General features: G+C 62.6%; 2 protein-coding genes and 1 long non-coding RNA gene across 4 annotated transcripts in view; all 3 read right to left on the bottom strand.

The window, feature by feature from the left end:
• Positions 1 to 1,178: 1,178 nt before the first annotated feature.
• LOC123589003 (mastin-like) lies at positions 1,179 to 3,767 on the bottom strand. The gene is made up of 5 exons (XM_045460557.1): positions 3,707 to 3,767; positions 3,346 to 3,526; positions 2,839 to 3,104; positions 1,673 to 1,836; positions 1,179 to 1,576 (listed from the first exon to the last, which is right to left on the bottom strand). The coding sequence occupies exons 1-5, from the start codon at positions 3,765 to 3,767 to the stop codon at positions 1,412 to 1,414; spliced, it is 837 nt and encodes a 278-aa protein (XP_045316513.1). The 3' UTR covers positions 1,179 to 1,411.
• A 2,236-nt stretch (positions 3,768 to 6,003) lies between these two features.
• Positions 6,004 to 8,103, bottom strand: LOC123589001 (mastin-like). 2 transcript variants are annotated; one of them, XM_045460555.1, is made up of 5 exons: positions 7,992 to 8,103; positions 7,660 to 7,766; positions 7,222 to 7,496; positions 6,445 to 6,602; positions 6,004 to 6,340 (listed from the first exon to the last, which is right to left on the bottom strand). In XM_045460555.1, exons 2-5 carry the CDS (start codon positions 7,743 to 7,745, stop codon positions 6,170 to 6,172), a joined length of 690 nt encoding a protein of 229 aa, XP_045316511.1. In that variant the 5' UTR covers positions 7,746 to 7,766; positions 7,992 to 8,103; the 3' UTR covers positions 6,004 to 6,169. The 2 variants fall into 2 exon arrangements, with proteins under 2 accessions (XP_045316511.1, XP_045316510.1); XM_045460554.1 differs by having other exon boundaries at positions 7,660 to 7,840; positions 7,992 to 8,100.
• A 7,426-nt stretch (positions 8,104 to 15,529) lies between these two features.
• Positions 15,530 to 26,484, bottom strand: part of LOC123588709 — a 26,758-nt gene continuing 15,803 nt past the window's right edge. Inside the window, exons 3-4 of the long non-coding RNA XR_006707984.1 lie at positions 21,845 to 21,856; positions 15,530 to 15,544 (exon numbers count right to left, since the gene is read on the bottom strand). This is a non-coding gene — a long non-coding RNA (uncharacterized LOC123588709). The remainder of the gene's footprint in view (positions 15,545 to 21,844; positions 21,857 to 26,484) is intronic.

The raw sequence follows: 26,484 nt of genomic DNA, 5'->3' as shown, positions 1-26,484 counted from the left end.
TTCTAGCAGAGGGTGGGCTGAGAACAGCAGCCCAAGAGTGGAGTATCGCTGAGAACATCCTCCCTCCCTCTTGCCAGTCCATCCATCCTTCTACCCCCACTACCCCCACCACCCCACCACTTTTGGGCATGGAGCAACAACCGCTCCAACCCAAGCCCCAGAGCAGATGGAGCCATCAGGAAGTCCCAGGGCCCCTGGGCCACCCCAGCCGTACCCACACCCAAGAAACCATTGGTCACGTTCTGTCTTGCTTTGCTAACGGTTTTAACGAAACAAAACTGAGACTTGGCCCCGGACCCTTCTGTTCCTAACCACACCCTCGCTCAGAGAAGTTTCCATTTCTCTTCTTCTTAGTGTAAGGGAGGAAGGAGCAGCACCCACCAGGGTGGAAGGGACTGAGGACGCTGTGGGGGTGGGGGGAGCAGAGGAGTCAGATGTTGGAAGGAGGACAGAGCAGAGAGACTGGGACAGGGAAGGAGCTGCACCTCAGGAGCTGGGCAGGAACCCAGCCAGAGAGGTGAGCTGTCGTCCCGCCTCCACCTCTGGATCCTGTTGGCCACAGTCAACTTTCTGAAATTCGAACAGCACTGATCCGTGGAACTTTCCACAACAATGGACTGTGTCTCTGTGCCCACTATGACATAGTGAGACTGAGGATGTGAGTTTTCACGTAATTCACTCTTGGTGATGCGTACATGGCCCCACATGGCCGGCGGGCTCCCGGGCCCCACCCTGGCAGACAGGGTGCAGGCCGTCCTGCAGGAGCTGGAGTGAATCCCCACTGTTGTAGGGAAGGACAGATGCCGGCGTAGGACCACCTCTCACTTTTCTTGGTGTCTGGCCCCCAGGGGAGGCTGGGTTCGATGGTGCAGTTAGGGAACATGAGGTAATGCAGGGGAAGGAGTGCCGGGAGGGGACCTTGGTCTCATCCCTGAGGATTGGGGGGACGAGGCTGGGGAGGGAGGCCGAGCCGCAGGAGGGGTCTAGAATGTGGCCTCCTGGAAACAGACCCCACCCAGGGCAGGGCAGTAACCACGGGGCCTCCCCGGCTCAGCCACTCGCCCTGCCAGCAGATACAATTGGTCCAGGTTGTTCCTGAAGCTTTCAGAGCCTTGGCACCTCCACCAGGAAGTACCCCCTCCCCACCGCGGTCAAGTACATGCAGAAATCCTGGAGGCTGCTTTGCACACAGTTTAATAGGACAGCAGACAGCGGGGAGGAGGGAGGTCCCTGACGCTTCTCACCCAACATGCCCGCTGTCAAGGAGACACCAGCTTCCCAGCCCCTCCTCTGCCTCTTGGGCCCCAAAGTCAGAGAAGGACAGGGCACCGAGGGGACAGGGCACCTGGGAGACGGTGGTGCCGAATGGGGGGGTGGCAGGGGTGGCTGGCTCCTCGGCCACACAGGCCCGTCAAGGCCACAGGGGGACGTGCTGGTAGATCCAGGATGAGTAGGTCGTCACGCGGGTGTAGACAGCAGGATAGTCGATGTGCCCGGAGGCCATGCCCCAGCTCAGCACTCCCACTTGGATCCACACGTCCAGCCAGGAACAGACCAGGGGGCCCCCCGCGTCACCCTGTAAGGGGGACTCACAGGTCAGTCGGCCGCAGGGCGCCCCACTGCAACACCCAGAAGCCCTGAAACGGAGGGCAGGGGCGGGCCCGAGTCTCACCTGGCGGGAACCCCTTCCCCTCCTCCCCGCACACAGCATGTCCTTCTTGATGACACCGCCGTGGCCTCCAGCAGGTGACCCCTGGCGGTAGATCTTCTCGCAGACCTGGTTCTCCACGATGGGGACCTCCGCCTCCTGCAGGCGGTGGGCTGGGGATGGCAGGGCTGCGGGAGGGGCTGGGTGAGAGAGGGCGGCTCCAGGGGCTCACGCCCCACCCCCGGGGCGCCAGGTCACGCTCCCCTGGGTCCCTCCTCTCGGAGCCACGCGTCACACCATCGCTTCGATGGAAAAAGGGACGGGAATCATGGCCAGTTCGTTGTCGCGTATCCAGAAGCCACTCCATGAAATCAGAGGCCAGGCTTGGGTACACGAGAGAAAGGCCATGCGGAAACCAACGAGCCACACTGAGGTCCCTGTCCCGACTGGCGGTCACACGGTGGGGGTTTTGAAGACTTTGCTACTTTACTCACAACCAAGAGGCCAAGCCGCGACATTCTGGCACGTCAACAGAGCGGGGCCACGCCAGGGGCTGGGGGCCCAGAAAGGACGCTCACAGCCAGACCCCAGAAAGAGCTGGGACGGGTTTTGAGGGATCTTTGGGGTCCGGGAGCCACGCGGTTCCCTGGCGTGTTTGGTGGTCGCCGAGCGGGGTGGTGCCAGAGGAAGCCACACCCTCACTCTCAGCCTGCGGGTCCCCCCACCCCCCCGCAGCCGGCCAGTGACACGAGCCAGGGTGGGGAGGGAGGCCCTCCCAGGACCATCATGTGATCCTGAGCCCGGGGCCTCCTTCACCCCGGCCTCAGTTTCCCCGTCTTAACCTCCCGTGTGCAAACAGCCTGGGTAAACGGGCAGGGAGGGAAGCAAGGGAAGGTGGTCTCCCCGGGAAGCACAGCAGTGAACCCCTCCCAGCAGGATGAGTCCCGAGTCCCTGGGTTCCCAGCTGCAGGAGCAGTGACCCCTCGCCCGGAGGCTGTTGTCCAAGTTTAAACAAGGACGTTCTCAGATGCCTCCTGAGGCCGGGCCGGGGGCGGGTGGCCAGTAGTCCGGCCGGCCCATCTGTGACGGGCATGTTCCCCCACTGACCGAGGCCGTGGGCCGTGCGGTCCCCACCCCACCCCCGTGTCCTCTGCCTTGTCCCTCCTCTGGCCCCCCCCCCCCGGTCTTACCGTGAGCCCCAAAGGTGCCCCAACCGGTCACCCAGCACTTTGTTCCGGGGCTGAGCACCAGTGAATCAGGAGCAAGGCTGACGGGGTTCACGTGCTGGGAAAGCGTCACGGGTGCCTCCAGTCTCAGCAGGGCGATGTCCGCGCCCCCCCAGGCAGACAGGCTCACGTTGAACTTGGGGTGGCGGACGATCTCGGCCACCTTGTGCAGCTGGCCGTGGTCATAGAGTCTCAGCTGCCCCATTTGGACCCTGTATTTCTGTGGCTCCCTGGGAGAGAGACCAAGAGCTTCTCCAGGAAGCCGGGTGGGGGCGGGCACCTGGTCACCCCCACCCCCCCAGCAGGACTGTCTCCAGGGGCTCAGAGCCTGAAGGCTCCCCCTGACGCCCCCAGAGCCACCCAGACCCGGAGTCTCCTGGCCCAGGACACTGTCCCCTCACACCGCCCCGGCCCTCTGCCTGCTCCCCTCCCGCCCCCTCCCCTGCCAAGGGGGCGGCCAGAGTCACCCACAGTCCAACGCAGTGGGCCGCGGTCAGCACCCACTGGGGGTGGATGAGGGAGCCGCCACATTCGTGCTGCCACCGGTCACACTCTTCGTTGAAGACCCTCAGGCTGACCTGCCATGGCCACTTCCCGGCAGGGATGTCATGGTCCCTGTCAGTGCCCACCAGCTCGGGCCCCAGGCCAGGCCCTGGGGAAGCGCAGGGGGGAGCCGTCAGGGACCCAGAGGCCGCCGCCTGGGGCTAAGCACAGCCTCCCACACTCAGTGTCCCCCAAGGGTCACCACCCTGTCCCACTCCAGGTCAGGGCAGGCCCGAGGTCACCGATGGGTTTCAGGACGACGGGAGCACTGCATGGGGTAGGCACTCACCAGGGGTCACGGACACAGAGCCCCCCAGGCAGGGGAGGGTCACGAACAGCAGCCACAGCATCTGCGGGGGGAGAGGGGGCGGCTGGAGTCGGGACACCAGGGCCAGGTCCCCCGCGTCTGGGATGAAGAGGGCAGGGGTCTGGGCTATGTCCTCACCCTTCTGGGTCCTCTCCCTTCTGCCCCTGGGGCCTCGGAGCCCCTTTATCCTGCAAGCCCAGGAAGTGGGTGGGCCAAGAGCGGGGAACCTGGGGGCAAGCCCCCCCCCCCCCACTAGTGGTCAGGGCACGAGCACCTGCAGAGAACCCACTGTTGCTGGCCCAGGGCCAGGCGCCGGGAACCCAGCAGCCAGAGTGGACACAGGCCCATCCGGGGGTGAATCGGGCCTCCTGGGGTGATAGCGGGTGCCCAGGGTCAAGAAAGGCCGTCCTGGGGGTGCAGATCCGAAGGGTAAGGGGGGAGCTTCGTTCTGCAGGCCCAGGCCCTGGGTCTACACCTGCCCTCCGACCCCTCGCGGGACCACCAGCTCCCCAGGCAGCCCCACAAGAGGTCCCGTAACCTGGCCCCAGCTGGCGAGGGCCATGGGTGCAGCAACCTCCGTGGGGACCCGGCACGACCTGCGTGGAGGCCTCCTCCCTCTTCCCAGGACTGGACACACGCTGGGCCAGCACAGGACGAGGCTCCCCAGTCTCAGCACCGGGGTCTGGCGGAGGTTTGCGGGACGAGGGTGCCGCGGCTGGGGGAGGGTCCAGTCATCTGGAGCCCGGTGGGTCCCTGCTGGGCCCTGAAACCTGGGCGGAGGGGGCAGGGTGGGACGCTTGGGCATGAGGGGCTGCCCCCCGACCCCGTCACCACAGCCGACCTCTCACCCGCGCCCTCGTCCGCCCTCAGCCTCCCTGCTGCCGGCACAGCTGGGTCCCTGCCATGGTCCCACCCGGTCACGTGGCCGAACCACGATGAGGGGATGGGGAAGCACCGGCCGACCCCTAAGAAGGGACCCCCGAACTCAGGAGGGGCTGGACGCTGGGCCCCCATCTGATGGATGATCCCAGAATGGTCCTACTACACGCCCGGTGGCTGTCCCTTTTTTTTTTTTTTTTCTTTTTTAAATTTTTTTTTTTTTTCCAACATTTATTTATTTTTGGGACAGAGAGAGACAGAGTATGAACGGGGGAGGGGCAGAGAGAGAGGGAGACACAGAATCGGAAACAGGCTCCAGGCTCTGAGCCATCAGCCCAGAGCCCGACGCGGGGCTCGAACTCACGGACCGCGAGATCGTGACCTGGCTGAAGTCGGACGCTTAACCGACTGCGCCACCCAGGCGCCCCATGGCTGTCCCTTTTAAGACCCCCGCGTCCCCAGTGCAGGGAGGGGTGCCCGGGAGACCCCAACTCGTTTATGGACACCGATGTCTGGGTGGCTTCTCCAGGCACTCGTGTCCTGGTTCGTCAGCTACAAATTCGTCAGAAAATGAAAGCTCTGAGCTCTTTAAAAATTTTTCAGTTCCATGTTTATTTGGTGTTTTGTGTTTGTTTGTTTGTTTGTTTGTTTTTTAAGGCAGCTGGGGTTGGCAGGGAGGGACAGAGCTGAGGTTTCTGGAGCGGAGCAGTGCAGGACAGGACGGGGCGCAGCCTGGGGGGCCCCTGATGTGGGACTTCCTTGCTGTAGGTCCGAGCATTCAGGACCCTGATGGACAGGTGTTGGGGGCGGGGAACAGCTGTCCCGTCACCATCACGGCCAGAAAACCCAGAGGTGACAAAGGAGACCCCCGTTTTCCTGGTGAAGCTGTCCTCGCGGGGCAACCTGGCGGCCTGATGTCATCCCCGCAGGGAGGACCTTAGGGGACCGAGGCTTTCGGGACACATTATCAGAATGAAGGAAAGAGACGTTTTGATTTGTCAGATGGGACATTGAAAATCCAGGAAAGGATCTGGTGCCAGAAAGGGAGGAAATGGTCTGTAGAAAGGCCCGACACCGTCCAGGAGTGCAGGGCATTCTGAAGGAGCAGAGGGGCGGAGGAGGACCCCCCCAGGGCCTCCCGCTGGATCCTGAGCCTCGTGCCAGCGGGGGGAGGGAGGAGGGAGGAAGAGAGATCTAGGACCGAAGCCCCCCAGCCCCGAAAGCAGCGCATCATCCCCTGACATTCTTTCGGGGCCCCCGGGAGCCACCCCTCTCCTCTCTGCCTGGCCCGCAGATGCCAGCGCCAGGGACCCCGACAGGCAGGCCTGGCCAGCGCCCCTCCCCCCCCCCCCCCAGCCAGAGCCGCAGACGCACCACAGTCAAGTACAGACGCGGCCTTGGGCGGTTCTCCCAGAGCGTTTAATGAGACTCCAATCGCAAGCCGTCCCCTGTGATTCCTGGGCTTTTTCCCACGCCGGACTCCCCTCGAGGAGCCGCTCCCCTGCTCCCCCCAACCCCGCAGCGAAACGTGGTGCCGAGACCAGGGACTTCGGGGGTCTGTCCCTTCTAGGGTGCGGGGGACAGAGGGACGTGCCGGCAGATCCAGGGCACGTAGCTCGTCACTCGCGTGTACACCCCGGGGAAGTCGCGATGACCGCACTGGTGGCCCCAGCTCACGATCCCCACCTGGAACCAGGTGCAGTTCCAGCGGCACACCAGGGGGCCCCCGGAGTCCAGCTGCGGGGAGAGAAGGCCCTCAGCCCGGGCTCCCCGCGTCCCCACGGCCCGGGGACTGGCGGGAAGGGGGCAGGGGAAGAGGCCAGGGCAGCCGGGAGCCTCACCTGGCAGGAGTCCCGGCCCTCACTGCCCGCACAGAGCATGTCGGCCTTGATGACCTGATCGCTGCTGTCCGAAGAGTTCTGATAGTGGCGGTTACACTCCTCGTTCCCCACCACGGGGACCTCCACCTCCTGCAGGTGGTAGGGGGGGGGCAGAGGCGCTGCGGGGAGGCGCCGCGTCAGAACCGGGCTGGCCTTCTTCCCGGCCACGCGCGCACACCCCGCCGTGTGCTGGGCCGCCCCCCACTGCCAGGCCGGACCCCGGGGCCCAGCACCAGCCCCCGCGGGTACAGCCCACGTCCTCTGTGCCCGGGGCCTCTGTCCAGATGCCCACGCAGCTCCAGGACGCAGGACTCCCTCGCCGGAGTCTGGGCCCCCGAGCCCGAGGACAGGCCCCAGGAGAGCCCTCCAGTGTCGGCGGGACTCACAGCTCCTGCGGGGAAACTCCGCCTCAGCGACAGAGGAGCCCCACACCTTGTGGGTCACCCGAACTCAGCGAGCCTGAGTTCGTCCCCCGTGACATGACCGCCCCCGTGCGCCCTCCGACCGTGGTGGCCAGAGTCCAGCTCGGATACGGCAGGGGCCGGAGTCAAACACGGAACCGCCTGCCCCGGGGCGAGCGTCCAGTTCCTGACGTCTGTTCCAGAAACTTCCTGCCCAGAACCCCAGCATCCGCCTGACCCTGGGGATCCCAAAAGGCCCGTGCAGTGAGCCACTCTCTTTAAAGGCCCAGCCACCCCATCCCCCCATCCTTCCCCAGCTAGTCTCCCCAATACCTACAGTTGTCCGCGATGTCACCCCAGCCGGTCACCCAGCACATCTTCCTTGAGGGGACCCGTAGGGAGGCAGGCGGGAGGGAGACCAGGTTGGCATGCTCAGAGAGCATCACGGGCTCCTCCAGTCTCAGCAGGGCGATGTCCGCGTCCCCCTGGGCGGACAGGCTCGCGTTGAACTTGGGGTGGCGGATGATCTCGGCCACCTTGCGCAGCTGGTCGTGGTCATAGAGTCTCAGCTGCCCGACTTGGACCCTGAAGGCACAAGCTTCCAAGTCCTCCCTGGGGGAGAAGGGGCCCAGGGCTTCTCAGGGGGGGGGGCGGCAGGGGGCACGCAGAGCTGGGAGGGGGCCCCAGGAAGCCCGCCCAAAGCAGCAGGACCCTGCCCATGGCACCCCCCCACCCAGCTTGCACCCAGCCACGGGGACGGTGACACACAACTCACGGCTCAACACAGTGGGCAGCCGTCAGCACCCACTGGGGGTGGATGAGGGAGCCCCCGCATTCGTGCTGCCACAGGCCAAGCCCCATGTTGTAGAACCTCAGGCTGACCTGCCACGGATACCTCCAGCCTGAGACATCGCAGCCCCCCACGATGCCCACCGAGTCTTGTCCTGGGCTGGGGGCTGCGGAACAAGTTGAGGGGCCATCAGGGGCCCAGACAATGACCTCAGAGTTCAGGAAGGGACAAGGGAAGCTTTTCCCAAAGGGACAGTCCCCACAACCCCTGGGCTACTTCTGGGAGCCCTGAGCACGTTGGAGGGGATCCGGACTCACCAGGGGTCACGGGCACAGCGCCCCCCGGGAAGGGGAGAGTCAGAAACAGTAGCCACAGCATCTGCAGGGGACCCGAGGGGAAGAGCTCAGATGCAGCTTTCTCCACGGCGGCCCCTTCCCTGGGCATCCCTCCCTGGCCCCCATTTATCCTAACAACACAGGAAGTGACCAGAGTGGGTCAGCCCTCCCCCGGGGGGGGGAGGGACACTCTGTGGCGAAACAGGGCACAGCCTTGCCACCTTCTGCCAGCCAGGCAGAGCAGGCGGGGAGGAAACCCCCTGGGCCACACCGTGGGGGCAGGTCCCATCGTGAAGGACACAGTCACGAATGTGGTGTCTGGAGAGAGTGAGACCTTCCGTGAAGAGACAGCCCGTCCCGGCTGCTGTCTCAGGAAGGTGCTTTGAGGCTGAGACAGAGATGAACTTGAAGCCATCTGCCCTCAGCCTCGGCGTCACCTCTTAGCTGCCGGCCACCTTCTAGGAGAGCCTGAGGTTTAGAGACGGTTCTGCTAACGGTGTGTGGGGACAGGTGTGTGCGTCTGACAGGGGACTCGGGAGGGACAGAGATGTCCCTCCGGTTCCCCACAGAGGGGAGGGCTCCGTGGGTTCCGCCGGAGAGGGCCCCTGTTACGGCCTGAGCTGTGTCCCCCGCAATTCACATGTCGAAGGGCCGGTCCCCAGCACCGCGGGACGTGACTATACCTGGAGATGGGGTCTTTACACAGGCGATTTAGGTAAATCAGGGCCACAGGGGCAGGCCCTAATCCACTCTGGCTGAGTCCTTGTAAGAGGCAACGGGGATACAGACAGGCACAGAGGGACAAGGCGAGGGGCCCAGGAGAGGGCCTCAGAGGAGCCGGCCCTGCCCCGCCTGGATCCCCGTCCTCCAGCCCCCAGGAGGGAGAAAAAAACTGCCCCATGAGTGGGCGTGGGGGGCTTTGCTCCGAGCCGTGCCGCTGGGCTGGGACATCTCAGGACCAGTTCGGTCGTGCTCCTGTGGGGATCCCTTCGCTCTATCTACGATTCACAGACGGTGCCCCAGCCGGGCTTGTACTTCCCAACAACTCGGTCTCTCTTCCGTGGAGTGTCTGGGCCTCCCTGCTCACCCAGGCAAGGGGAAGTGAGGGGGCGTCGGGGCCCGGGTCCCCAGGCCACCGGGAAACTTGTGTTGGAGACCCTCCGGGAGGCCCGCGCTCCGCTGACCTCAGCCACTCCCCGAGGCCCCCGAGTCGATGAAGCAGTGACCCCGGGCCCCGGGCCCAGCCCAGGCTGCATCACCGCTGAGCTCCGGAGACGGGGAGGTGCTGGGAGGCCCACGCAGCCCCGAAGAAGGGGTGAGGAACCCCAGTCCCAACCTCAGGGCAGGAGATAGCGGCCCGGTCCTTTTCTGCTCAGGCTGACCGTAGACAGGCAGGGCCGGAGCATGGGGTGGGGCACCGTGGAGCCCCGGGGCAGGTCAGGGAGGCCACGGGGGGCGACGCGCCCACTCTCGTCATCTGTCGGGCCCTGGCTCTCGGCTCCCTTCAGCAGGGCCGCCCAGAAGAGGCAGGGGACCCCGGAAAAGGCCTTGGGCCTAGAGCCTGCAGGTGTGGCCAGACACGGAGCCTAGAAACGCAAGCAGGGTCTTCCCTGCGGATGAAGGTGTCTTACGAGGAGACCCTCCCGCCTGGATAGTTCCACTTTGAGCCCCAGGGGACACATCTGATGAGTTTCGTGTGAAAATGTGACTCGGGCAGCCCCGGAGGAAGCCGTGGGTGATGGGTGGGCACCTCTGGGTGCTCCTGCCCACCCCGACCACGAGGCGGGGGCCAGGCCGGAGACACAGGCACGCACTCACCATTCTGCGTGTCAGTAAAGGCAAGGAAAAAAAAATCATTTAGAACCGAGCAAACTGCCCTTCAAGGGCAACCTAAGGATATCCTCGGTAACGCAGCATCTCAAACCTCTGATACTCTCTGTGACGGTTGAGATAAGACTCGTAAGGGAAAATGTTGCAAGAGATAAATTCAGCGAAAGAAATCAAATATCGTGACAAAGGTTACCGCCATCCTTTTCAAAAAGATAGCGTCGAAGACCGAGAGAAGCCGTATCCACAGTAACCCAGAATCAACAGTTCAGATATCAACACAACGGAATCAGGAAAGTGAGAGCCGGAGATACGAGGTGCGGATGGCGCGGACACGATCTCATCTTCCCGCACGCGTCTGTTCTAGAAGACAGGGAAGGGAGGGAGAAGAAGGAACAAACACGGGGCTAGTGGACCAATATAAAATATAATACGCTCGCGTGGTAGAAATCAGCCTGAGCGCATCAGTGATCGTAATAAACACAGAGGGACAGCACTTAGTGGCCAAAAGTCCGGTTCTGAAGGTGGGTTGGCTATTAAAACACACACATCCAGGTGATACACTGTTTGCAAGACAGAAGCAAAAGTCAAGGGGAAAAGGGTGGAAAAAGGTATTACAGGCAGATAAATGCTAGAGACCACCTGTAGCATGATTCGTTGAAAAGCGTTTTTGGCAAGTCGGGAGTGTGTCAGCATTGAAAAACCCACTCATCAAAACACACTCGAAGAGGGGTGCCTGGGTGCCTCAGTCGGTTGAGCCTCTGACTCTCCATTTCGGCTCAGGTCACGATCCCAGGGTCTTGGGATCGAGCCCCGTGTCGGGCTCTGGGCCGAGTGTAGAGTCTGCTTGGGATTCGCTCTCTCCCTCTCTGCCCCTCCCCTGCTCGTGTGAGCTCTGTCACTGTAAGTAGATAAGTAAGTAAGTAATTAAATAAAATCTTAAAAAGTAATTCTAGAACTAGGTACATCATAGTAAATTATTAGGATTTTTCTCTAAGTGTTTGTCATGGTAAAATACACATAACGTAAAATTCACCTTAAACGTTTTGAGCACGCTGTTCCGTGGCCCTAAATATATTCACAGCACACACCCGTCCCCACCATCCCCGTCCGGAACTTCCTCATCTCACAGAACTGGCGCGCTGGCTCCTGCCATCTGCTTCCCGTGCCTGTGATCTGATGGCTCCAGGGACCTGTGTCCTGTGGTGTGTGCCTGGTGCGTGTCGATATGGTCCTCGGGGTTTATCTGTGTTGGAGCGAGCGTCACTATCCCCCCTTCTCGAGGCTGAATCAACAGTCCCCTGCACAGACCACACGGCGTTTACTCATTCGCTGGGTGCTCCGTTTGGAACACGTGTGAGCTCTTCGGGTGTACTTCTGGAGAGCCCCGAACCGGTAGAGACATGAGCCGCCGCCTTGGAGAGAAGGGCGACGTGTCATGGAGGCGTTAACACCTGTAGATTCAACGTGATTCCCGTGTAAATCCCAAATGGGCCTTTTCAGGGGCTCTGATGAGATTTTCCAAAAGCACCCCAGGACGACACAGGGCCAACGGTACCGGGCCCTACCGGGGAGGGACGGCGGGGAGGGACGCCCTTACTACAGATCAGGACTGTGGTGGGCCCGCGCATCCTCCCAAGTGGCTCCGTCAGACTGACTCTGGCCAGTGTCCACACTGGGCTAAGCATCACTGGGGCTAGTTGGGTTCCGAGTCAGCACCGCGGCCCTCGATGCCTCTGCGCACCGGTTCCCCAGCTGCAGCTTGACCCCCTCCCGGGGTAAAGCTGGCGGAGGACAGCGCGTGTCTCCCCTTCCCCTTCCTGGGACCAGAGCTAATGACTGGTCTTTCAGTCACTCAACAAACATTTACTGAGCCCGGCGCCGTGCCAGTCACAGGGCCGTGAGAACACAACGCATAAAACGGGCAGAGGGTCTGCCCTGGTCTGGGCTGCAGAAAAGGGTCATTGGAGGTGGCGAGAAACACAGTGAAGAAACAAAGCAGGGACTGACCAGGGACCCGGGGACGTGTGCAGACTAGGCTTCTGTTGGGGGTCATCAGTTGTCCTCAGGACAAAAGGACACCCTTGGGGATGGCAGGCTTGCAGGTGGGGATGAGGACATCTGTCTTCTCCCACCCAAGGCCCCGAGGCGGCCCTGCTGTGCCCGATGAAGGGTGGAGGGAACCCGTCCTGGTGGGGGGAGGGGATGGAGAGAAAGGCTCACGGTACTGGTTGGGAACTCGGTGTGTCGGAGCAGGGGTGCGGAGGGCAGGTTCCCTGGGCACCCCCTGTGCTCCACCCTGCCTGGGGCTCCTTCACAGGGCCCTATGTACGCATGACAGCCCCTGAGAACCCTGAGATTGGGTTCTCAGCCAGCTCACAGTCCACTCTTATGTGACGTGTAAGACAGTCGTGTGACACGTGTGACCCATCAGAGGGAAGGTAGGTGGGTATTCACAGCCTCCTGTCGCCGAGATCCCCCCTGAAGCCTTAAGATGGGAGATCCCCAGACCCGGTGCCGTGTCCCTTGCAGAGACCGCCTTCCCCCGGACACGGCGTTCAAACAGGCTAATCAGACCCGGGGCAGCCCTGAGCCTCACCCAACCTGAGCCTGGCCCCAGGCCCCTGGCATCACAGCCACCAAGGAGCCATATGGGCTCAGGGCAGCCCGAGAGCCCACGAGAGAAGCCAGTGCCCCGCTCAGGACAGGGAGTGACGTTCGTTCTCCTTGCCGTGGGGTTTGCAGTAGCCTCCCCCAGCCCGAAGGTGGGGGGTGTGGGGTCAGAGACCAGGCGGGAACAGCCCGGATGGGGTGCGGACACCCCTAGCCCCTCCCCCTGCCCCCACACCCGCCGCAGGCTGGCCGGGCTCGCTGCTTCTCGTCCCCAGGGTCACCCCCTCCGGTCGAATGCCTGTAAGTGGCCAGCAGGGCATGTTGTCTGCCCGGCAGTCATGACTCACACTTGAAATCTCTGCTCAGCGCAGCGCTCTGGGTGACCCGTTTAAGGCCCAGGGACACGCCTGCTGATTTCACTGAGAAAAGGACACAACAGCCACGGAGGTAGAGCCGGGGGCCGAGGAGGCCGTGAGCACCCTGCCGCTGGCCAGGCCGGGTCCCCCCTCCCTGGCCTCAGACCCCCCGGGAAGTTGGGGGGACGTGGGGGCAGCCAGACAAACCCCAGTTGTCAGTTTTCAGGAATTTGGTGACTCAGCAGTTATACACAAGCATGAATAAAATTAAATCATACGAATTTATAATTTAGACCATGAGGGTCACCCGGCTGGCTCAGGCAGTGGAGCATATGACCCTTGATCTCGGGGTCGTGAGTTCCATCCCCACGTTGGGTGTAGAGATGACTTAAAAATAAAATCTTAAAAATAAACAAACGTGATACTGGAAACAGGTGGAAAATACATCCAAAAATCACAGACAACCCTCACAGCAGAAACCACCGACAAAGGAAAGATTGGGGAAAGGGACAGGAGTCCGTTGGAATGAGCTCGTCTGGGGAAGAGAGGTTTATCTTCTAATAAGTTTATCTTTTATTTATTTAGTTTTTATTTCTCTACTGAGATTTCTTACTTTTTCATTAGCTGTGGGTTTTAACAGCCGCCTTAGAGGCTTTGCCCCTGATTCCAGCATCTTGTACCGCCTGCGACACTGGCCACCGTCCTGGCCAAGTCCCAAACCCAGGTGTCCCGGCTGCAGCCCACGCCGACTCATGCCCCGCAGGAGGGAGGTGCTGGTCCGGCCCACGGGGAGCAAGAAACCCCAGGGGCAGCCTCAGGGGGACCTAGACCGCCTTCTTCGTTTCCTCTCAAGCCGGTCTTCAAACAGTGCCCCAAGGACCCCAGAATTCTGGGCAGGAGGCACCCCAAAAGGCCCTGGGCCCGCAGGTGCCCAAAGGGACCTATCACAGGTGCCTAGGTGTGCAAGTAGGGTCTCCCTCAGAACCGAGGAGCGAAGGCGTCATTGGGGAGGAGACCCCACCTGTTCTGGAACTATCTAGGGGACACATTGGATGATTCAGTGCGAAAATGTTTTTAAAAAGTGCAAGCCCTCCAAGAGGCCATGGGTTACACGTGATCACCCACCCACGTGGCCCTGCCACCCACCTGCCCCTCTCTTCAAGGCTGACAGAAGCAGGGACGTATATGCCAACAAGCGTGCCCACGCATACACACATGAACGTGCACGTATGCACGTACAGACCTGTTCATAGGCACAGGCGCACCTTCACGCGCACGCACGTACACACCTGCACACACAGCCTCGCCCAGATGTTTAGAAGGATCCTGAAAGGTCAGCACTCCGGCTGAGCCGCTCGGCCCAGGCTGGAGTCCACGGGGGGGGGGGGGGGGGGGGGGGGGGCGGCCCGGGTCCCCGTCCAGCGCGGGCAGGAGGCGGCGGGGCGGATCCCACGTGGCCCCTGTTCTTCCAGGGTCCCGACCCCGCCCCTTTCCCGGGGAGCACGTGGCTGCCCTCGCGTGGGCGCCGCGGCACTGCAGGTCACGTGACGTCGCGGAAGGCGGCTTCGGCGAGTGCAGAGATGGCCGAGGCGGCCCCCGCTGTCCCTTGTCAGCAAGCCGGTCCCACCCGGGCCTCCTCCTCCCCCCACCCCCGCCCGGGCAGACCGCCACGAGGGCTGTGGGGGGTGGGGGCCCGGCCTCAGGGCGCCTCTTCCCTCTGGGCAGCCCGCAGGTCTCTGCGGGCCGCGGCCGCCCCACGGTGGAGGTCTGCACCCGCTGACCGGGCCCCTCTGGGGTTCAGGTCCTCCACGGTGTAATGGGGTCTTGGCCTGTAATTCCAAGGCGCCCCCGAGGGCCTTCGGGGTCAGCAGGCTCTTCCCCTGTGGCCTGTTTGGGGACTGCTCCGCGAGGCAGGGACTAAGGGCACGGACCGCAGGAACATCCCCGTGGCCAGAGCTCACCAACCCCCCACCCCCGCCGCTCACAACCCGGGCCGAAGATCCCCACCACACGGTGTCTCCTGCCCTGAGCCTCAGGCACCTTGTCCCTGGGGCCAGATGCTGAGGGGCCTTCCTGCTCCCGGGACCCAGGTCCTGGACAGAGGGGTGGGGAAGGGAGGGAGTGGACCTCACCCCCTGGAGCCGCAACTTGTAGATAGATGCTTCCGAAGGGGGCGGGGCAAGCGAGGTCCCCAGGCACCTCCAGGTCCCAGGTGGGACTGGCCTTCCTGGGACTGAGTCCTCAGCCTCAGGGAGGGAGAAATCCAGCAGTTTAAGGGGCTGCATTGGGGATGGCCCACGCCGGGTGGGGTCGGAGGCCCCCTCACCCTCCTGCGGTCCACTCGGTTCCCCCACGTCCTCTCTCCCAGGATCTGGCCATGCGACTAAAAGTCCAGCCCATCCAGCTCCAGGACGCAGGACTCCCTTGCAGGAGTCTGGGCCCCCAAGCCTGCGGGCCGGGAGAGCCCTCCAGTGTCCGCGGGACTCACAGCTCCCGCCTCAGCAACAGAGGAGCCCAGCCCCTTGTGGCTCACCCAACCTCAGCGAGCCTGAGTTCTTCCCCCATGATGTGACCACCCCCATGTGCCCTCCGACTAGTGGCCAGAGTCCAGCTGGGATGTGGCACGGGTCTGAGTCAAACACAGAACCGCCTGCCTGATGGAAGGATCCAGTTTCTGATGTCTGTTCCAGAAACTTCCCATCCCGCCTGACCCTGGGGATCCCAAAAGGCCGTGAGCCACTCGCTGTAAAGGTCCAGCCACCCCATCCCCCCCATCCTTCCCCAGCTAGTCTCCCCAGGACCTATAATTGTCTGTGATGTCACCCCAGCCAGCGGAGATGGGGTCAGCCCAGCTCAAGACAATGACCAGAGGGGACCACGTCCCGGCCGGCGCACGACCTGGCCTCCCTCCAGCCGCTCCTGTCTCCGGGTACCCGGATCTGTGGCCTCCCACACACGGGGAGACCCCGAGCCCAGCTGACGTCCCACTGTATCTGCCCCATCTCCCCGTCTCACTCCTTCTCATCACCTGGAGGGCTACCAAGCGGGGGCCGCCGGCCTGAGAAGCGCCAGCTGGGCTCACCTTGTCCTCGCCGTGACAGGTTGGGGTGGCGGCCGAAGTCCTCACCCCTGGCACACGTGAATGGGAGCTTTACTGGAAACACGTGTTGCATGGTGCAGCCGCTCTGGAAAACAGGGTGGAGGTTCCTCAAAAAATTAAAACTAGACCTACCCTATGACCCAGCAATAGCACTGCTAGGAATTGACCCAAGGGATACAGGAGTGCTGATGCATAGGGGCACTTGTACCCCAATGTTTAGAGCAGCACTTTCAACAATAGCCAAATTATGGAAAGAGCCTAAATGTCCATCCACTGATGAATGGGTAAAGAAGTTGTGGTTTATGTATACAATGGAATACTACTTGGCAATGAGAAAGAATGAAATCTGGCCATCTGTAGCAACGTGGATGGCACTGGAGAGTGTTCTGCTAAGTGCGATAAGTCATACAGAGAAAGACAGATACCGTATGTTTTCACTCTTATGTGGATCCTGAGAAACTTAACAGAAGACCATGGGGGAGGGGAAGGGGGAAAAAAAAGGTTAGAGAGGGAGGGAGCCAAAACATAAGAGACTCTTAAAAACTGAGAACAAACTGAGGGTTGATGGGGGGTGGGTGATGGGCATTGAGGAGGGCACCTGTTGGGATGAGTACTGGGTGTTGCATGGAAACCAATTTGACAATAAATTTCAAAAAAAAAAAAAGGAAACACGTGTTGCAGATGTGATCACGTTTGGGTGAGGTCATGGGCGTGGGCCCCGATCCCGTATGACTTTGTCCTCACGGGAAGAGGAGGAAGCCCTGGACGCGGGCACAGGATGACCGTGTGATGGCAGAGCTTGGCATCCTGCTCTGAAAGCCAGACAGAAGCCGGGAGAGGCCTGGAACAGAGTTTCCTCTGAGCCTCCCAGAAGGAGCCAGCCTGCTGACCCCTGGCTTCTGCCTTCCGGCCTCCACAACGCCGAGAATAAAGTTCTGTTGCCCTAGGCACCCCAGTCTATGGCAGTTTGTGCGGTGGCCACAGGACGCTGACATGTGCTGCCAGGACGGGCGGATGGGGTCTCTGCTTCTTGCCGGTCGGCGCCTTGGTACAGGAGCCCGAGGAGACAAGGCACAGCTGTAGCTGCCCAGCAGGAGTCTTGAGGTGTCCTCTGGGACCAGGCGCGGGGATGGGAAACCGGGTTCCCGCCCGGATCACAGCAGATCCGGCAGCCTGGGCCGTCCGTGCTCTCAGATCCATTGATCCAGCTTGTGGGCACGCGGCCCACAGGAAGGTCATTGATGAGGACGTGCCCTGTGTCCTGGAGGGGGCCCTCGTCCTCACACAGAGTGTCCTCTGTGCCACGGACATACGGCCCTCGTTCCCACAGGCCCAGGAACCCACGTGGGTTGGCGCCAAGCGCCGGCTATGTCTGTTCTCGTTTTGGAGAGCAGCCAAATGACTGTAGGCGGGTCCATGGGCCTGGTGCCACCGGCAAGCCTGTCGGGGGACGGTGTCTCTCACCGGCCGCCCGGCAGGCAGAGGAGAGCCCCACGCTGTGTCTCACGATGCCAGGGCCCAGCACAAACCCCAGGGCTTTGGTGAACCGTGTGTCCCCCGAGCCGCCCCGTGGACCACGGGCTCTGCTGAGTTTCTAGCACCGTCTCCTGGGCCCTCGCATCCCGGGGTAGATAATCCCGGGGTCTGAACCCGCAGAGGGTGTGGGCTGGGCGACAGGGGGCCACTCTGCAGCCGGTCACCTGCCCAGATGTCACGTCCCGCGTGCAGGACCTGCCTCGGCCAGCGGCTGTGCCCAAGGGGGTGCCCGCTCTGCTGGAGCCCGCTTCCTTCGCCCCACCCTGGGCACCGAGCGCCACCTGCCGTCACGGCCAGCCCACGATCGCCAGTTAATCACCCTCAGCTTTTCGTTGTCTTTTCCTAGAGCCTCCGCCGGCTTAGTGATGGTGCCACGCACCTTGGCCCCACAGTCCCTGTCGTCCCCGATCTCTCGAACAGCTGACGTCTCATGGCCGCGGCTGCACACCGGCCGGCTCCCCGGGTACCGCTGGGCCACTGCACGTGCCCTTTGTCAGTGCTGGGGGACCCGGGGCCGCTGCAGGTGCCGCCGGGCTTGGGGAAGCCCGCTCCCAGGGGGAGTCAGCACGCAGGAAGTGCCTGGGAGCCAGTGCCGGATGGGGAGGGAGGGGAGACAGGATCCAGCAGGGGAGGCCACGGGCGGCCACAGTCACAGGGAAGGGGCTCGGCCAAGGCCAGCTGTCCCTGGAGACTGAAGGAAAGGGCTGGCCAGCGGGCAGAGGACATGTTGGAGGCCTGCCAGCCCCCGCGTGCCCTCCCTCCAGAAGTTGCCGCTGACAGCCTCATCCCGCGGCTGCAGGAAGGTAAGTGGGAGCTGCCTCTGAAAGCTTCCGCTCCCAGGCCACGGGCCTTACTTCCGTTCCTCCCTGTGGCCTGGACAGGCCTTGTGGCCGAGCCTGCTTTCCACAGGGTGGGGGTGCATGACTCGTTTGGGGGGGACGCCACAGGGCCACGGCGGACTCGCACGTCTCCCCACCTGCCAGCAAAGAAAGGCGTTGTGGGCTTGGGGGGAGGACCCCGCGATGGAGCAGGCCCTGCCCTGCGCCCCTGAGCCCACGGTGGCCTCTGGGATGGTGACTGGTCATGACAGGAGGCCTGGGCCAAATGCCCACAGCCGGGCTGCTGCTGGTACCTGTCGCCTCCCCCGGGCCCCTGGAGAAGAGAGAGCGAGGAAGGGAAACCAGGCCGCCGGCCCACATTTGTGCCTTCTGTCTGCTGGCCTGCCCCTCGGTCGCCAGCCTCCGGATGCCCTAGAGGGGGAGGGGACATGGGTGCATCCCTCCATCTGCGGGGCCGTTAGCATCCCCAGGACCTGTCACTGTCCCCGTGTCCCAACACTCCACAGCCCACCTGCAGGCACAGCTCCGGGCTGAGGCCCCGGTGCCCTGGGAGGGGTCCCCACTGGCTCCCCGCTGAGCCCGGCCCAGGGGCAGCTGCACTGCTGTCCCCCCGGGAGCCCTCGGAGGGCACGGCCGCGTCCCCGGTTCGTCTCTGGACCCCCGGGGGCGTGGGCGGAGGCGCCCGGTGCAGAGGGGGCAGTCCGTTGGCGCCCCCAAACCTGAACAGCAGACCAGCCCAAGTGAGGGCGCGGGACCCACAGGACGCGGCCCGCAGGGGGCGCCAGAGAGCGGGACAGCTGGTCCTGTAGGGCCTGACCCAGCTCCCCACACCCTCCCCCGCCCTCCACGCGGTCTCTTTCAATCTGATCAGGTGTTTCGGTAAGACCTGGGATTGTAAACACTTATCTTCCAGAAATGGGAAGCCAGCATCCTGTCTCATAGACAGAAAAGTACAGACAATGGAGACAGTGATGTACCGCGGTTTGGGCGATGCGGGGGCTAGCCCCCCACCCCCGACCAGAACCCTGGCGCTGTGTCCAGAGGGGAGGGGAAGAGGGAAGAAAAGTCCAGGCAGGAAGCCTCTTCCACTCCGGGCCTCCAGCCTCCTGGCCACACGTGCACTCAGTCGAGGAGGCTGCTAGGGGTGCAGGCAGGCAGGTCCCGGGAGAGGCGCTCGCCCCGCCTCAGAAATTAATGCCGTGGGACCCGGAGCAAATCTCCAGCCTCTCTGAGCCTGGGCTTTCCTCCGTGGCTGCTCCTCCAGGTGTGGGAGATCTAGCGACAAGCACAGGTCCTGCCTGGCGGGGACCACGAGGGGGACCCTGGACAGGAAAGGCTTGGGAGCCCTAGAGCAGGTGGAGGCGTTGGGAGAGCCTCACACGGGCCCCAGGGTTCAGCAGGGCGGGGTCCGTGGGCCCAAAACAGACAGCCTGATGTTGAACTTGGGGTGCCGGCTGGTGTGGGTCACCTTTGTCAGCTGGCCGTGGTCATAGTCTCAGCCACCTGACACGGACCTCGTCTTTTGGAGACCCCGTCCCCCAGGAGGTGATGTGCTACTGGGAGAATAGACAAATAGAGCACGGATGAGTCCGTGACGAGAGGGACCGGAGACAAGCACCCACCTGGTGTCGTCCTCGCCCTGCTTGGGTCTTGAGCCCAGGGCCTGGAATGGGAGGCTGAGGTCCCCCATGGACCGAACTGGCCCCAAGGGCCCTCTCCGCCCACACAGCCCCGAGGCTGCAGGTGAGGAGGGGACAGACGGTCAGGGACACTGGACCCCGAGTGGGGCCCGCACAGGTCTCCCCACCCCCACACAAGGCTCACACGGACTCGGAAACACCTCACCTTGGGGACGTCTGGTTGGAGTCCCCCAATCCTGACTTCTGCTGCTTTTCTGTCTAGTTTTATTCCCCACAGAGCCCCCCGAACAGCACACTTTGGTTTTGGCATCACGCAGCTGCATATGCCTTTCTTTTTTTTTTTTTTATCTTATTTTATTTTATTTTTGGGACAGAGAGAGACAGAGCATGAACGGGGGAGGGGCAGAGAGAGAGGGAGACACAGAATCGGAAACAGGCTCCAGGCTCCGAGCCATCAGCCCAGAGCCTGACGCGGGGCTCGAACTCACGAGCTGCAAGATCATGACCTGAGCCGAAGTTGGACCCTTAAGTGGCTGAGCCGCCCAGGAGCCCCTCCAGCTTTTTGTTTTACTAGAGAAAAAACAAAACAAAACAAAACTGCTGTTGCAAGTTACAGGTGCCATTGGTATACAAAGTGGGAGGAGGGCCTGGGAGGGGACCTTGTGTACAGGACGGTCTGCGTGCAGCCATCCCCGAGGGCTGCCGGGGCCGGACGGGAGCCCGCGTGCTGGGGAATGTCACTGGAAGGTGGGGTGTGGTGCTAGACGCGTCCCTTCGACGTTGTCAGGGCCCCCGGGGTGCACAGCGCTGTGCGCCCAGTAAGATGGTCTCCACGGTGTCCGCGGGCAGTAACAATCGTAGCACTCTAATGACAGACGCTGGAAGTGAGGACATCTGTGCCTGTGGCAACGACCTCCCGTGCACAGTATTCCTACGGACCTCGCGATGCCCTAAGTAAATCGACGTTAATTTTCAAAAATCTCTTAGAAGAAGAAGGAGGTCTGAGATGGGCTCAAGGCAAGAGGGAGGAGGCCAGGCGGCCGGAGCTGGCGGCGGTGATGCGGTGGCCTCTCGGAGTCGTCACAGGGAGAAGGTGGCAGGAGCGGGCCTCCGCGTCCGGCCCACATGAGAGCGTGACCGTGCAGGGTCTGCCCGGCCCTCCCCCGCCCCGGGGAGAGGAAGGAAGGGGAGGACAGTCTGGCATCCAGGAGGACACCCAGCACGTCCCCGGGACACATCCACGGGCTGCGACTAATGCTGCAGGTGTGGGGCACAGGGGAGGAATGGGAGCCCGTGACGCCCTGGCCGCACCGCCGGGGGCCCCGGCCCGCAGGAAGAGGCGTGGATGCAGGCGTCCAGGGGTCTCGTGGCTCCCACGTGGGTGTTCTGTACCCGCTGGGAGGCGGCACCAATGCCGGACCCTCGCCCATCCCACACCCTGCTTGCTGTGTGCCATCCCACATCACGCCCGTCCCCGTGGGCTCAGCCCGGGCCTGGGTCAGTGACACTCTGGGCCGACTCCAGCCACCTGAAGCAGAAAGGAGACTTCAGGAAAGGATCCTGGTGGTGTGGCCTCCTCCTGCTGGGGAACAGGTGCACAGGGGCTCCCCGGTCCCGTTCCCGGACGCACAGGGTTTGGAATGGTGTCCTCTCCAAATCATGTCCACTCGGAAACTCGAAATGCAGTCCTATTAAAAAACCAGGGTATTTGCAGACGTCACTAGGTCAAGGTCAGACTGGAGGAGGGTGGGCCCTGACTGCAATGACTGGTGTCCCTAGGAGAGAGGAGGAGACAGAGGCACAGGAGTGATGTGTCCGCAGGCCAGGGAGCGCGGGGGCCTCCAGAAGCGGGGGGAGCCTGCGAAGGACTCTCCCTGGGGGCGCCAGGACCACGAAAAAGTAAATTTCTGTTGTTCTAGGCCACCCAGCTGTGGTGCTTGGCCACGGCAGTCAGGGAAAGTAAGACAGCCTAACCTGGGGACAGCCCAGGAGCAAGAGAGCGTGTCCTGCGGAGGCTGGGGGGGGGCTCCCCGCTGACAGAGGCGCAGGCGAAGGCAGGAGCCCCGCCCCTCGGACGTTTACACTCGAAAAGACTGAATCACACCTTACTAAGGTTTGAAAAAGAGAAAAGCTACAAAGTGACTGAAATAAAGGCGGCAGAGCCCTGGGGCCCGTGAGGGACAGCTGGGCTGCGATCCCTGCATGTGTCCCCAGGGCGTGTCTGCCTGTAGGGCCCAGCGCATCATCCAGACCCTTAGTCACGCAGTTTGCGGCGTTGTAACTCCCCGAGAGGAGGAAGCAGACGTGCCTTTGTGGGGCACCGTTCAAACCGTGTGCTGGGCACCAGCAGGGGTGGAAAACCACTTAGCCATGCGTGGTGCGGTCAGGCGGACCTGTGCCCCGGCCCCGGTGTTGGCTCCCAGGGGCAGAGAGCCCAGAGAAGATTCTTGCACAGAGAGCAAGAGCCTGGCTCATGGAAACGGGAGAAGAGGAAGCAACGAGGCAGGCGTTCAGAGCAGGTAGCCAGGCCCCAAAGGCGGCGTGTTCCGAGAGAGGAGGAATCTTCGGAAGCCGAATGCCGGCGACTGGAGCTCTGCTCGGAGGGAACCTGATCCAAGCCGAGGAGCCACAGCAAACACCTAGGTCAGGACAGGTTGGGGGGGGGGGAGCAGGCGGAGGGGGGCAGGCCGCAAGACCCCGACCCCAGCACCTGTTGTAGCAGAGTCCCACGGGGGGGGGGGGGGCGCAGCGAAGGAAGGTGGGGATGTCTGGGCGCATTTAACACCACTCAGAAACACGAAGTCAGGACTTCAAACCCAGCGCGAGGAGCAGGGACCTTTGGTGTTTTCCTCTGGGCCCTGATTCACCCCCCTTCCTGGCAGGGGGGAATCCTGCAATGCCAGAGGCCACGTGCGGCTGTCCCAGCAGCAAACCTCGAGACCGCGGGTGTCTGGAGGAACCGGGTGCAAAGATGGGGCTCTGTAACCTACCTCGTTTCCCACTTCGTGTCCCCGGTTGGTTGACTCCGCCGGCTTGGTGCAGACATTTCAGCGAATGGGCTGTCGGGCGCTGTCCCCGGCATTGGGAGCATGCAGCGAGCAAACGACCGATGCCCCTGGCCTCCCGAGTGTGGGGACCGAAACCTAACAGACGGAGAGGGCGCGCCCTCCGCCACCCGCACCCCCAAACGCCTCTCTGGGGGTGGGCACACCTGCACACCAACGTGAGCGGTCTCTGTAGCCCCTTAGGCTCCACGGAGAAGCTGGAGTCGGCGACGGCAGAATCCAGCCCCTGGGGGCGCAGCGCCCAGGTGTCCGGGGATCGGGTCCCGCCGCCGGCCTTGCTGGCCACGCCCCTCCGCCCCTCCGCCCCCGTGTGGCCGTAAGGAGGTACTGCAGGCCCGTCGTGTTAAGTCGGAACAGCTCAGGGAGCCCGGGTCAGGTGCGCAGCTTAGCGCGCCAAGGTCACGCAGCGGAGGTCAGGGCGTGGAGGTGAAGGTGCGCAGGTCAGGGCGACGAGGTCGGAGCGTGGAGGTCAGGGTATGCAGGTCAGGGAGCAGAGGTCAGGGCGCACAGGTTGGGACACTGCGCTCAGGGTGTGGAGGTCAGGATGAAACAGGTCAGGGTGCTGAGGTCAGGGCACGGACGTTAGGCGGTCCTCGCGGAAGCTTGTCGCCGTGTCCCAACACTCCACAGCCCACCTGCAGGCACAGCTCCGGGCTGAGGCCCCGGTGCCCTGGGAGGGGTCCCCACTGGCTCCCCGCTGAGCCCGGCCCAGGGGCAGCTGCACTGCTGTCCCCCCGGGAGCCCTCGGAGGGCACGGCCGCGTCCCCGGTTCGTCTCTGGACCCCCGGGGGCGTGGGCGGAGGCGCCCGGTGCAGAGGGGGCAGTCCGTTGGCGCCCCCAAACCTGAACAGCAGACCAGCCCAAGTGAGGGCGCGGGACCCACAGGACGCGGCCCGCAGGGGGCGCCAGAGAGCGGGACAGCTGGTCCTGTAGGGCCTGACCCAGCTCCCCACACCCTCCCCCGCCCTCCACGCGGTCTCTTTCAATCTGATCAGGTGTTTCGGTAAGACCTGGGCCAGAAACAAAAGCTGTAAATCGGCAGCTGAAACGGAAGACCAGGGTCACTTGTTGTCAATAGAAACACAACACGGAAGTTAACTCGGTGAAGACCAGGTGTTGTTGCCAGACGCTGACCGTGTACTGCTGTGTATCAGGGTCAGCCGGTGACCGAGGCCGCCTCCGTCCAGGACCCGGAAGGAGGAGAGACCCACGAGCCTCGTTTTCCCAGAGGAAGCTCTCCAGTGCATGCCGGGACCATCACGGTGGGAGAGGCCTAGTAGAAACCCTTAGAAATGCCCTCAGCTCCCGGCTGAGTCTATGAATCAGAGGCAACGGGCAGCCCCAGGGGAATGGCAAAGGCTTCGATGATACAGGGAGGCGGCCCCCTCCTGTCCCCGCTGAACTCACCAGCACAGTCCCTGCAAAAACCACACGGGTCCTGGTGGCTATTCGGTAACTTCAACGGCAGATGCTGTGCCGGCATCTTCGCGAGGACAGATCAACAGCCCTGGGCCCTGGGCGCGTGGCTGTCGATCTGGTGAATGTGTTCTTTCCGAGTAGCATCAGGAGCGAAGCAGGCCGCACTCACAGGGAAGGACGTGCAGCCGGGGGTCGCCCGTGGTCACCTAGCCATCCTGCACGGCGTCCCGCCGGTCCTGCACACGGATGACATCGCGGTCGTCGGCCAGAAGGCGCAAGTACCTGGTAAGACACACGCCTGCCAGGGGCGTGACTCACTGGGGAGGCGTTTAGGGTGTGGGGCTTTGGAGGCGCGGAGACATCCCTTCCAAGATGAGGGACAACTTACACGTTGTCCCTGCTGCCACCAAAAAAGAGGCACGTTTGGAGGCCGTATCCGCCCCACCAGGGGATTCTGCTCCGACCCAGTTATCGAGCAACAGTGCACCTGTCGCCGGCCGGTTTCGAGGGGAGCCCAGAGTAAGAAAGGGATCTGCAGCCGACTCCGGCACGAGTGACCTCGGGGCCTCTGCGAAGGTCATGATCATGACCTTCCCAGGGAGTCCCAGCCAGTCAAGGGAGCCGAGCCGTGGCTCTAGAACTCTGCCCTATGCCTTGTGGTCTACCCAGACCCCCAGAACGTGAGGCAGCGGCCGGGTTTCCCCCCACACACACACACGTCCCCACTCTAACCAGGACATCTGTCCCAAGCCATTCAGGGGTCTCCCACGCCCGGCTTGCAGCCTCAGTCATCTGGCTTTCACAGAACCATCTGCTTCCTGGTTCATCCCGCCTGGCCCTGGGAGCCTGCTCCACGGGTGACACATCCGCTGGACTCCCTAAGCTCTGAGCCCCTCAGGTAGCCCTCTCCTTCCTGAGAACCTGTCGCTCTTCATTCAAGCATTCATTCATTCATGTGGCAGGGCTGTCCTAAGTCTCTGGCCTTACTAAGCACCCAAACTGTGGACCTGAATAAAACTCTGCCCTGCCCCTGCCCCGGGGGGGGGGGGGGGTCCTCTGCAGGCTCCTCCCCCCCCCCCCACCCCGGGGCAGGCACCCAGCCCCCTCGACCCTCTCTTAACCTTAATTACCTCCTGACAGCCCTTCCTCCGAACACACTCACACGGGGCGGGGGGGGGGGGGGGGGGGCAGAGGGGGGGTTCCGGGATTGAACGTGTGGACTGGGGGGACACAATTCAGTCCCGCCACAGATGCTGTGAAATCCCATGGGGGCCACGCGCCCTGACCGATGGCAGAGTCCGAGCACCATCTCCCCCTGGGCAGGAGAGCGCCTCAGGGGCCGCGGGGTTAGGATCTGCTCCCCAAACCCTTGGGTCACACACCCCCCCCCCGCCCCGCGTGACCCCGATAGGGAAGCACATCCCCCGCCCCTTGTCCCCTGGGCCCTGCCCTGTCTCCCCGCGCCCACACTCTCTATCTTACCCTGGGTGGGCCTCAGTTTCCCCTCTGTTTATCCCTGATCTCAGTCCCTCTTCCATGAGTCACTGGTCTCTGGCCTTCCTTGGCCAACCAGCTTTACAGGTTTCCGTGTTTTTCTAATTGGTGTTGGTGACTGCTTTATTTACTAAGGTTACTTACCTTTCCTTGAGTCACGCTTACTGATAATATTTTTCTTTTCCCATTTAGAAAAAAAATGTGTGTTTTAAAAACTTTTTAAGTGTTTATTTATTTTTGAGAGAGACAGAGAGAGAGAGAGAGAGAGCATGAGCAGGGGAGGAACAGAGAGAGAGGGAGACCCAGAATCTGAAGCAGGCTCCACGCTCTGAGCTGTCGGCACAGAGCCCGACGCGGGGCTGGTTTACTCAAGTCACAGGTAATGGTTGTGAGCAACCATTCTGGCCAGGCTTTGGGGCTTTTGTACCGTTTTTATTGTCGTAAAAATACGTGACGTAAAACCCGCCTTTGTAACCAATTCCGTGGCCTTTGCACGCGTGCCTCACTCTGCTCCTCCATCCCGGGGGCTGCAGATACACCTCCAGCAGCGTCTCGTGGCACCCAGGACCCAACGGGCCCCACACTG

The sequence above is a fragment of the Leopardus geoffroyi genome, chromosome E3, assembly GCF_018350155.1.
Source record: "Leopardus geoffroyi isolate Oge1 chromosome E3, O.geoffroyi_Oge1_pat1.0, whole genome shotgun sequence".
Classification (NCBI taxonomy): domain Eukaryota; kingdom Metazoa; phylum Chordata; class Mammalia; order Carnivora; family Felidae; genus Leopardus; species Leopardus geoffroyi.
The sequence above is the reverse complement of the archived record's forward strand: the minus strand, read 5'-3'. Positions and strand labels throughout refer to the sequence as shown.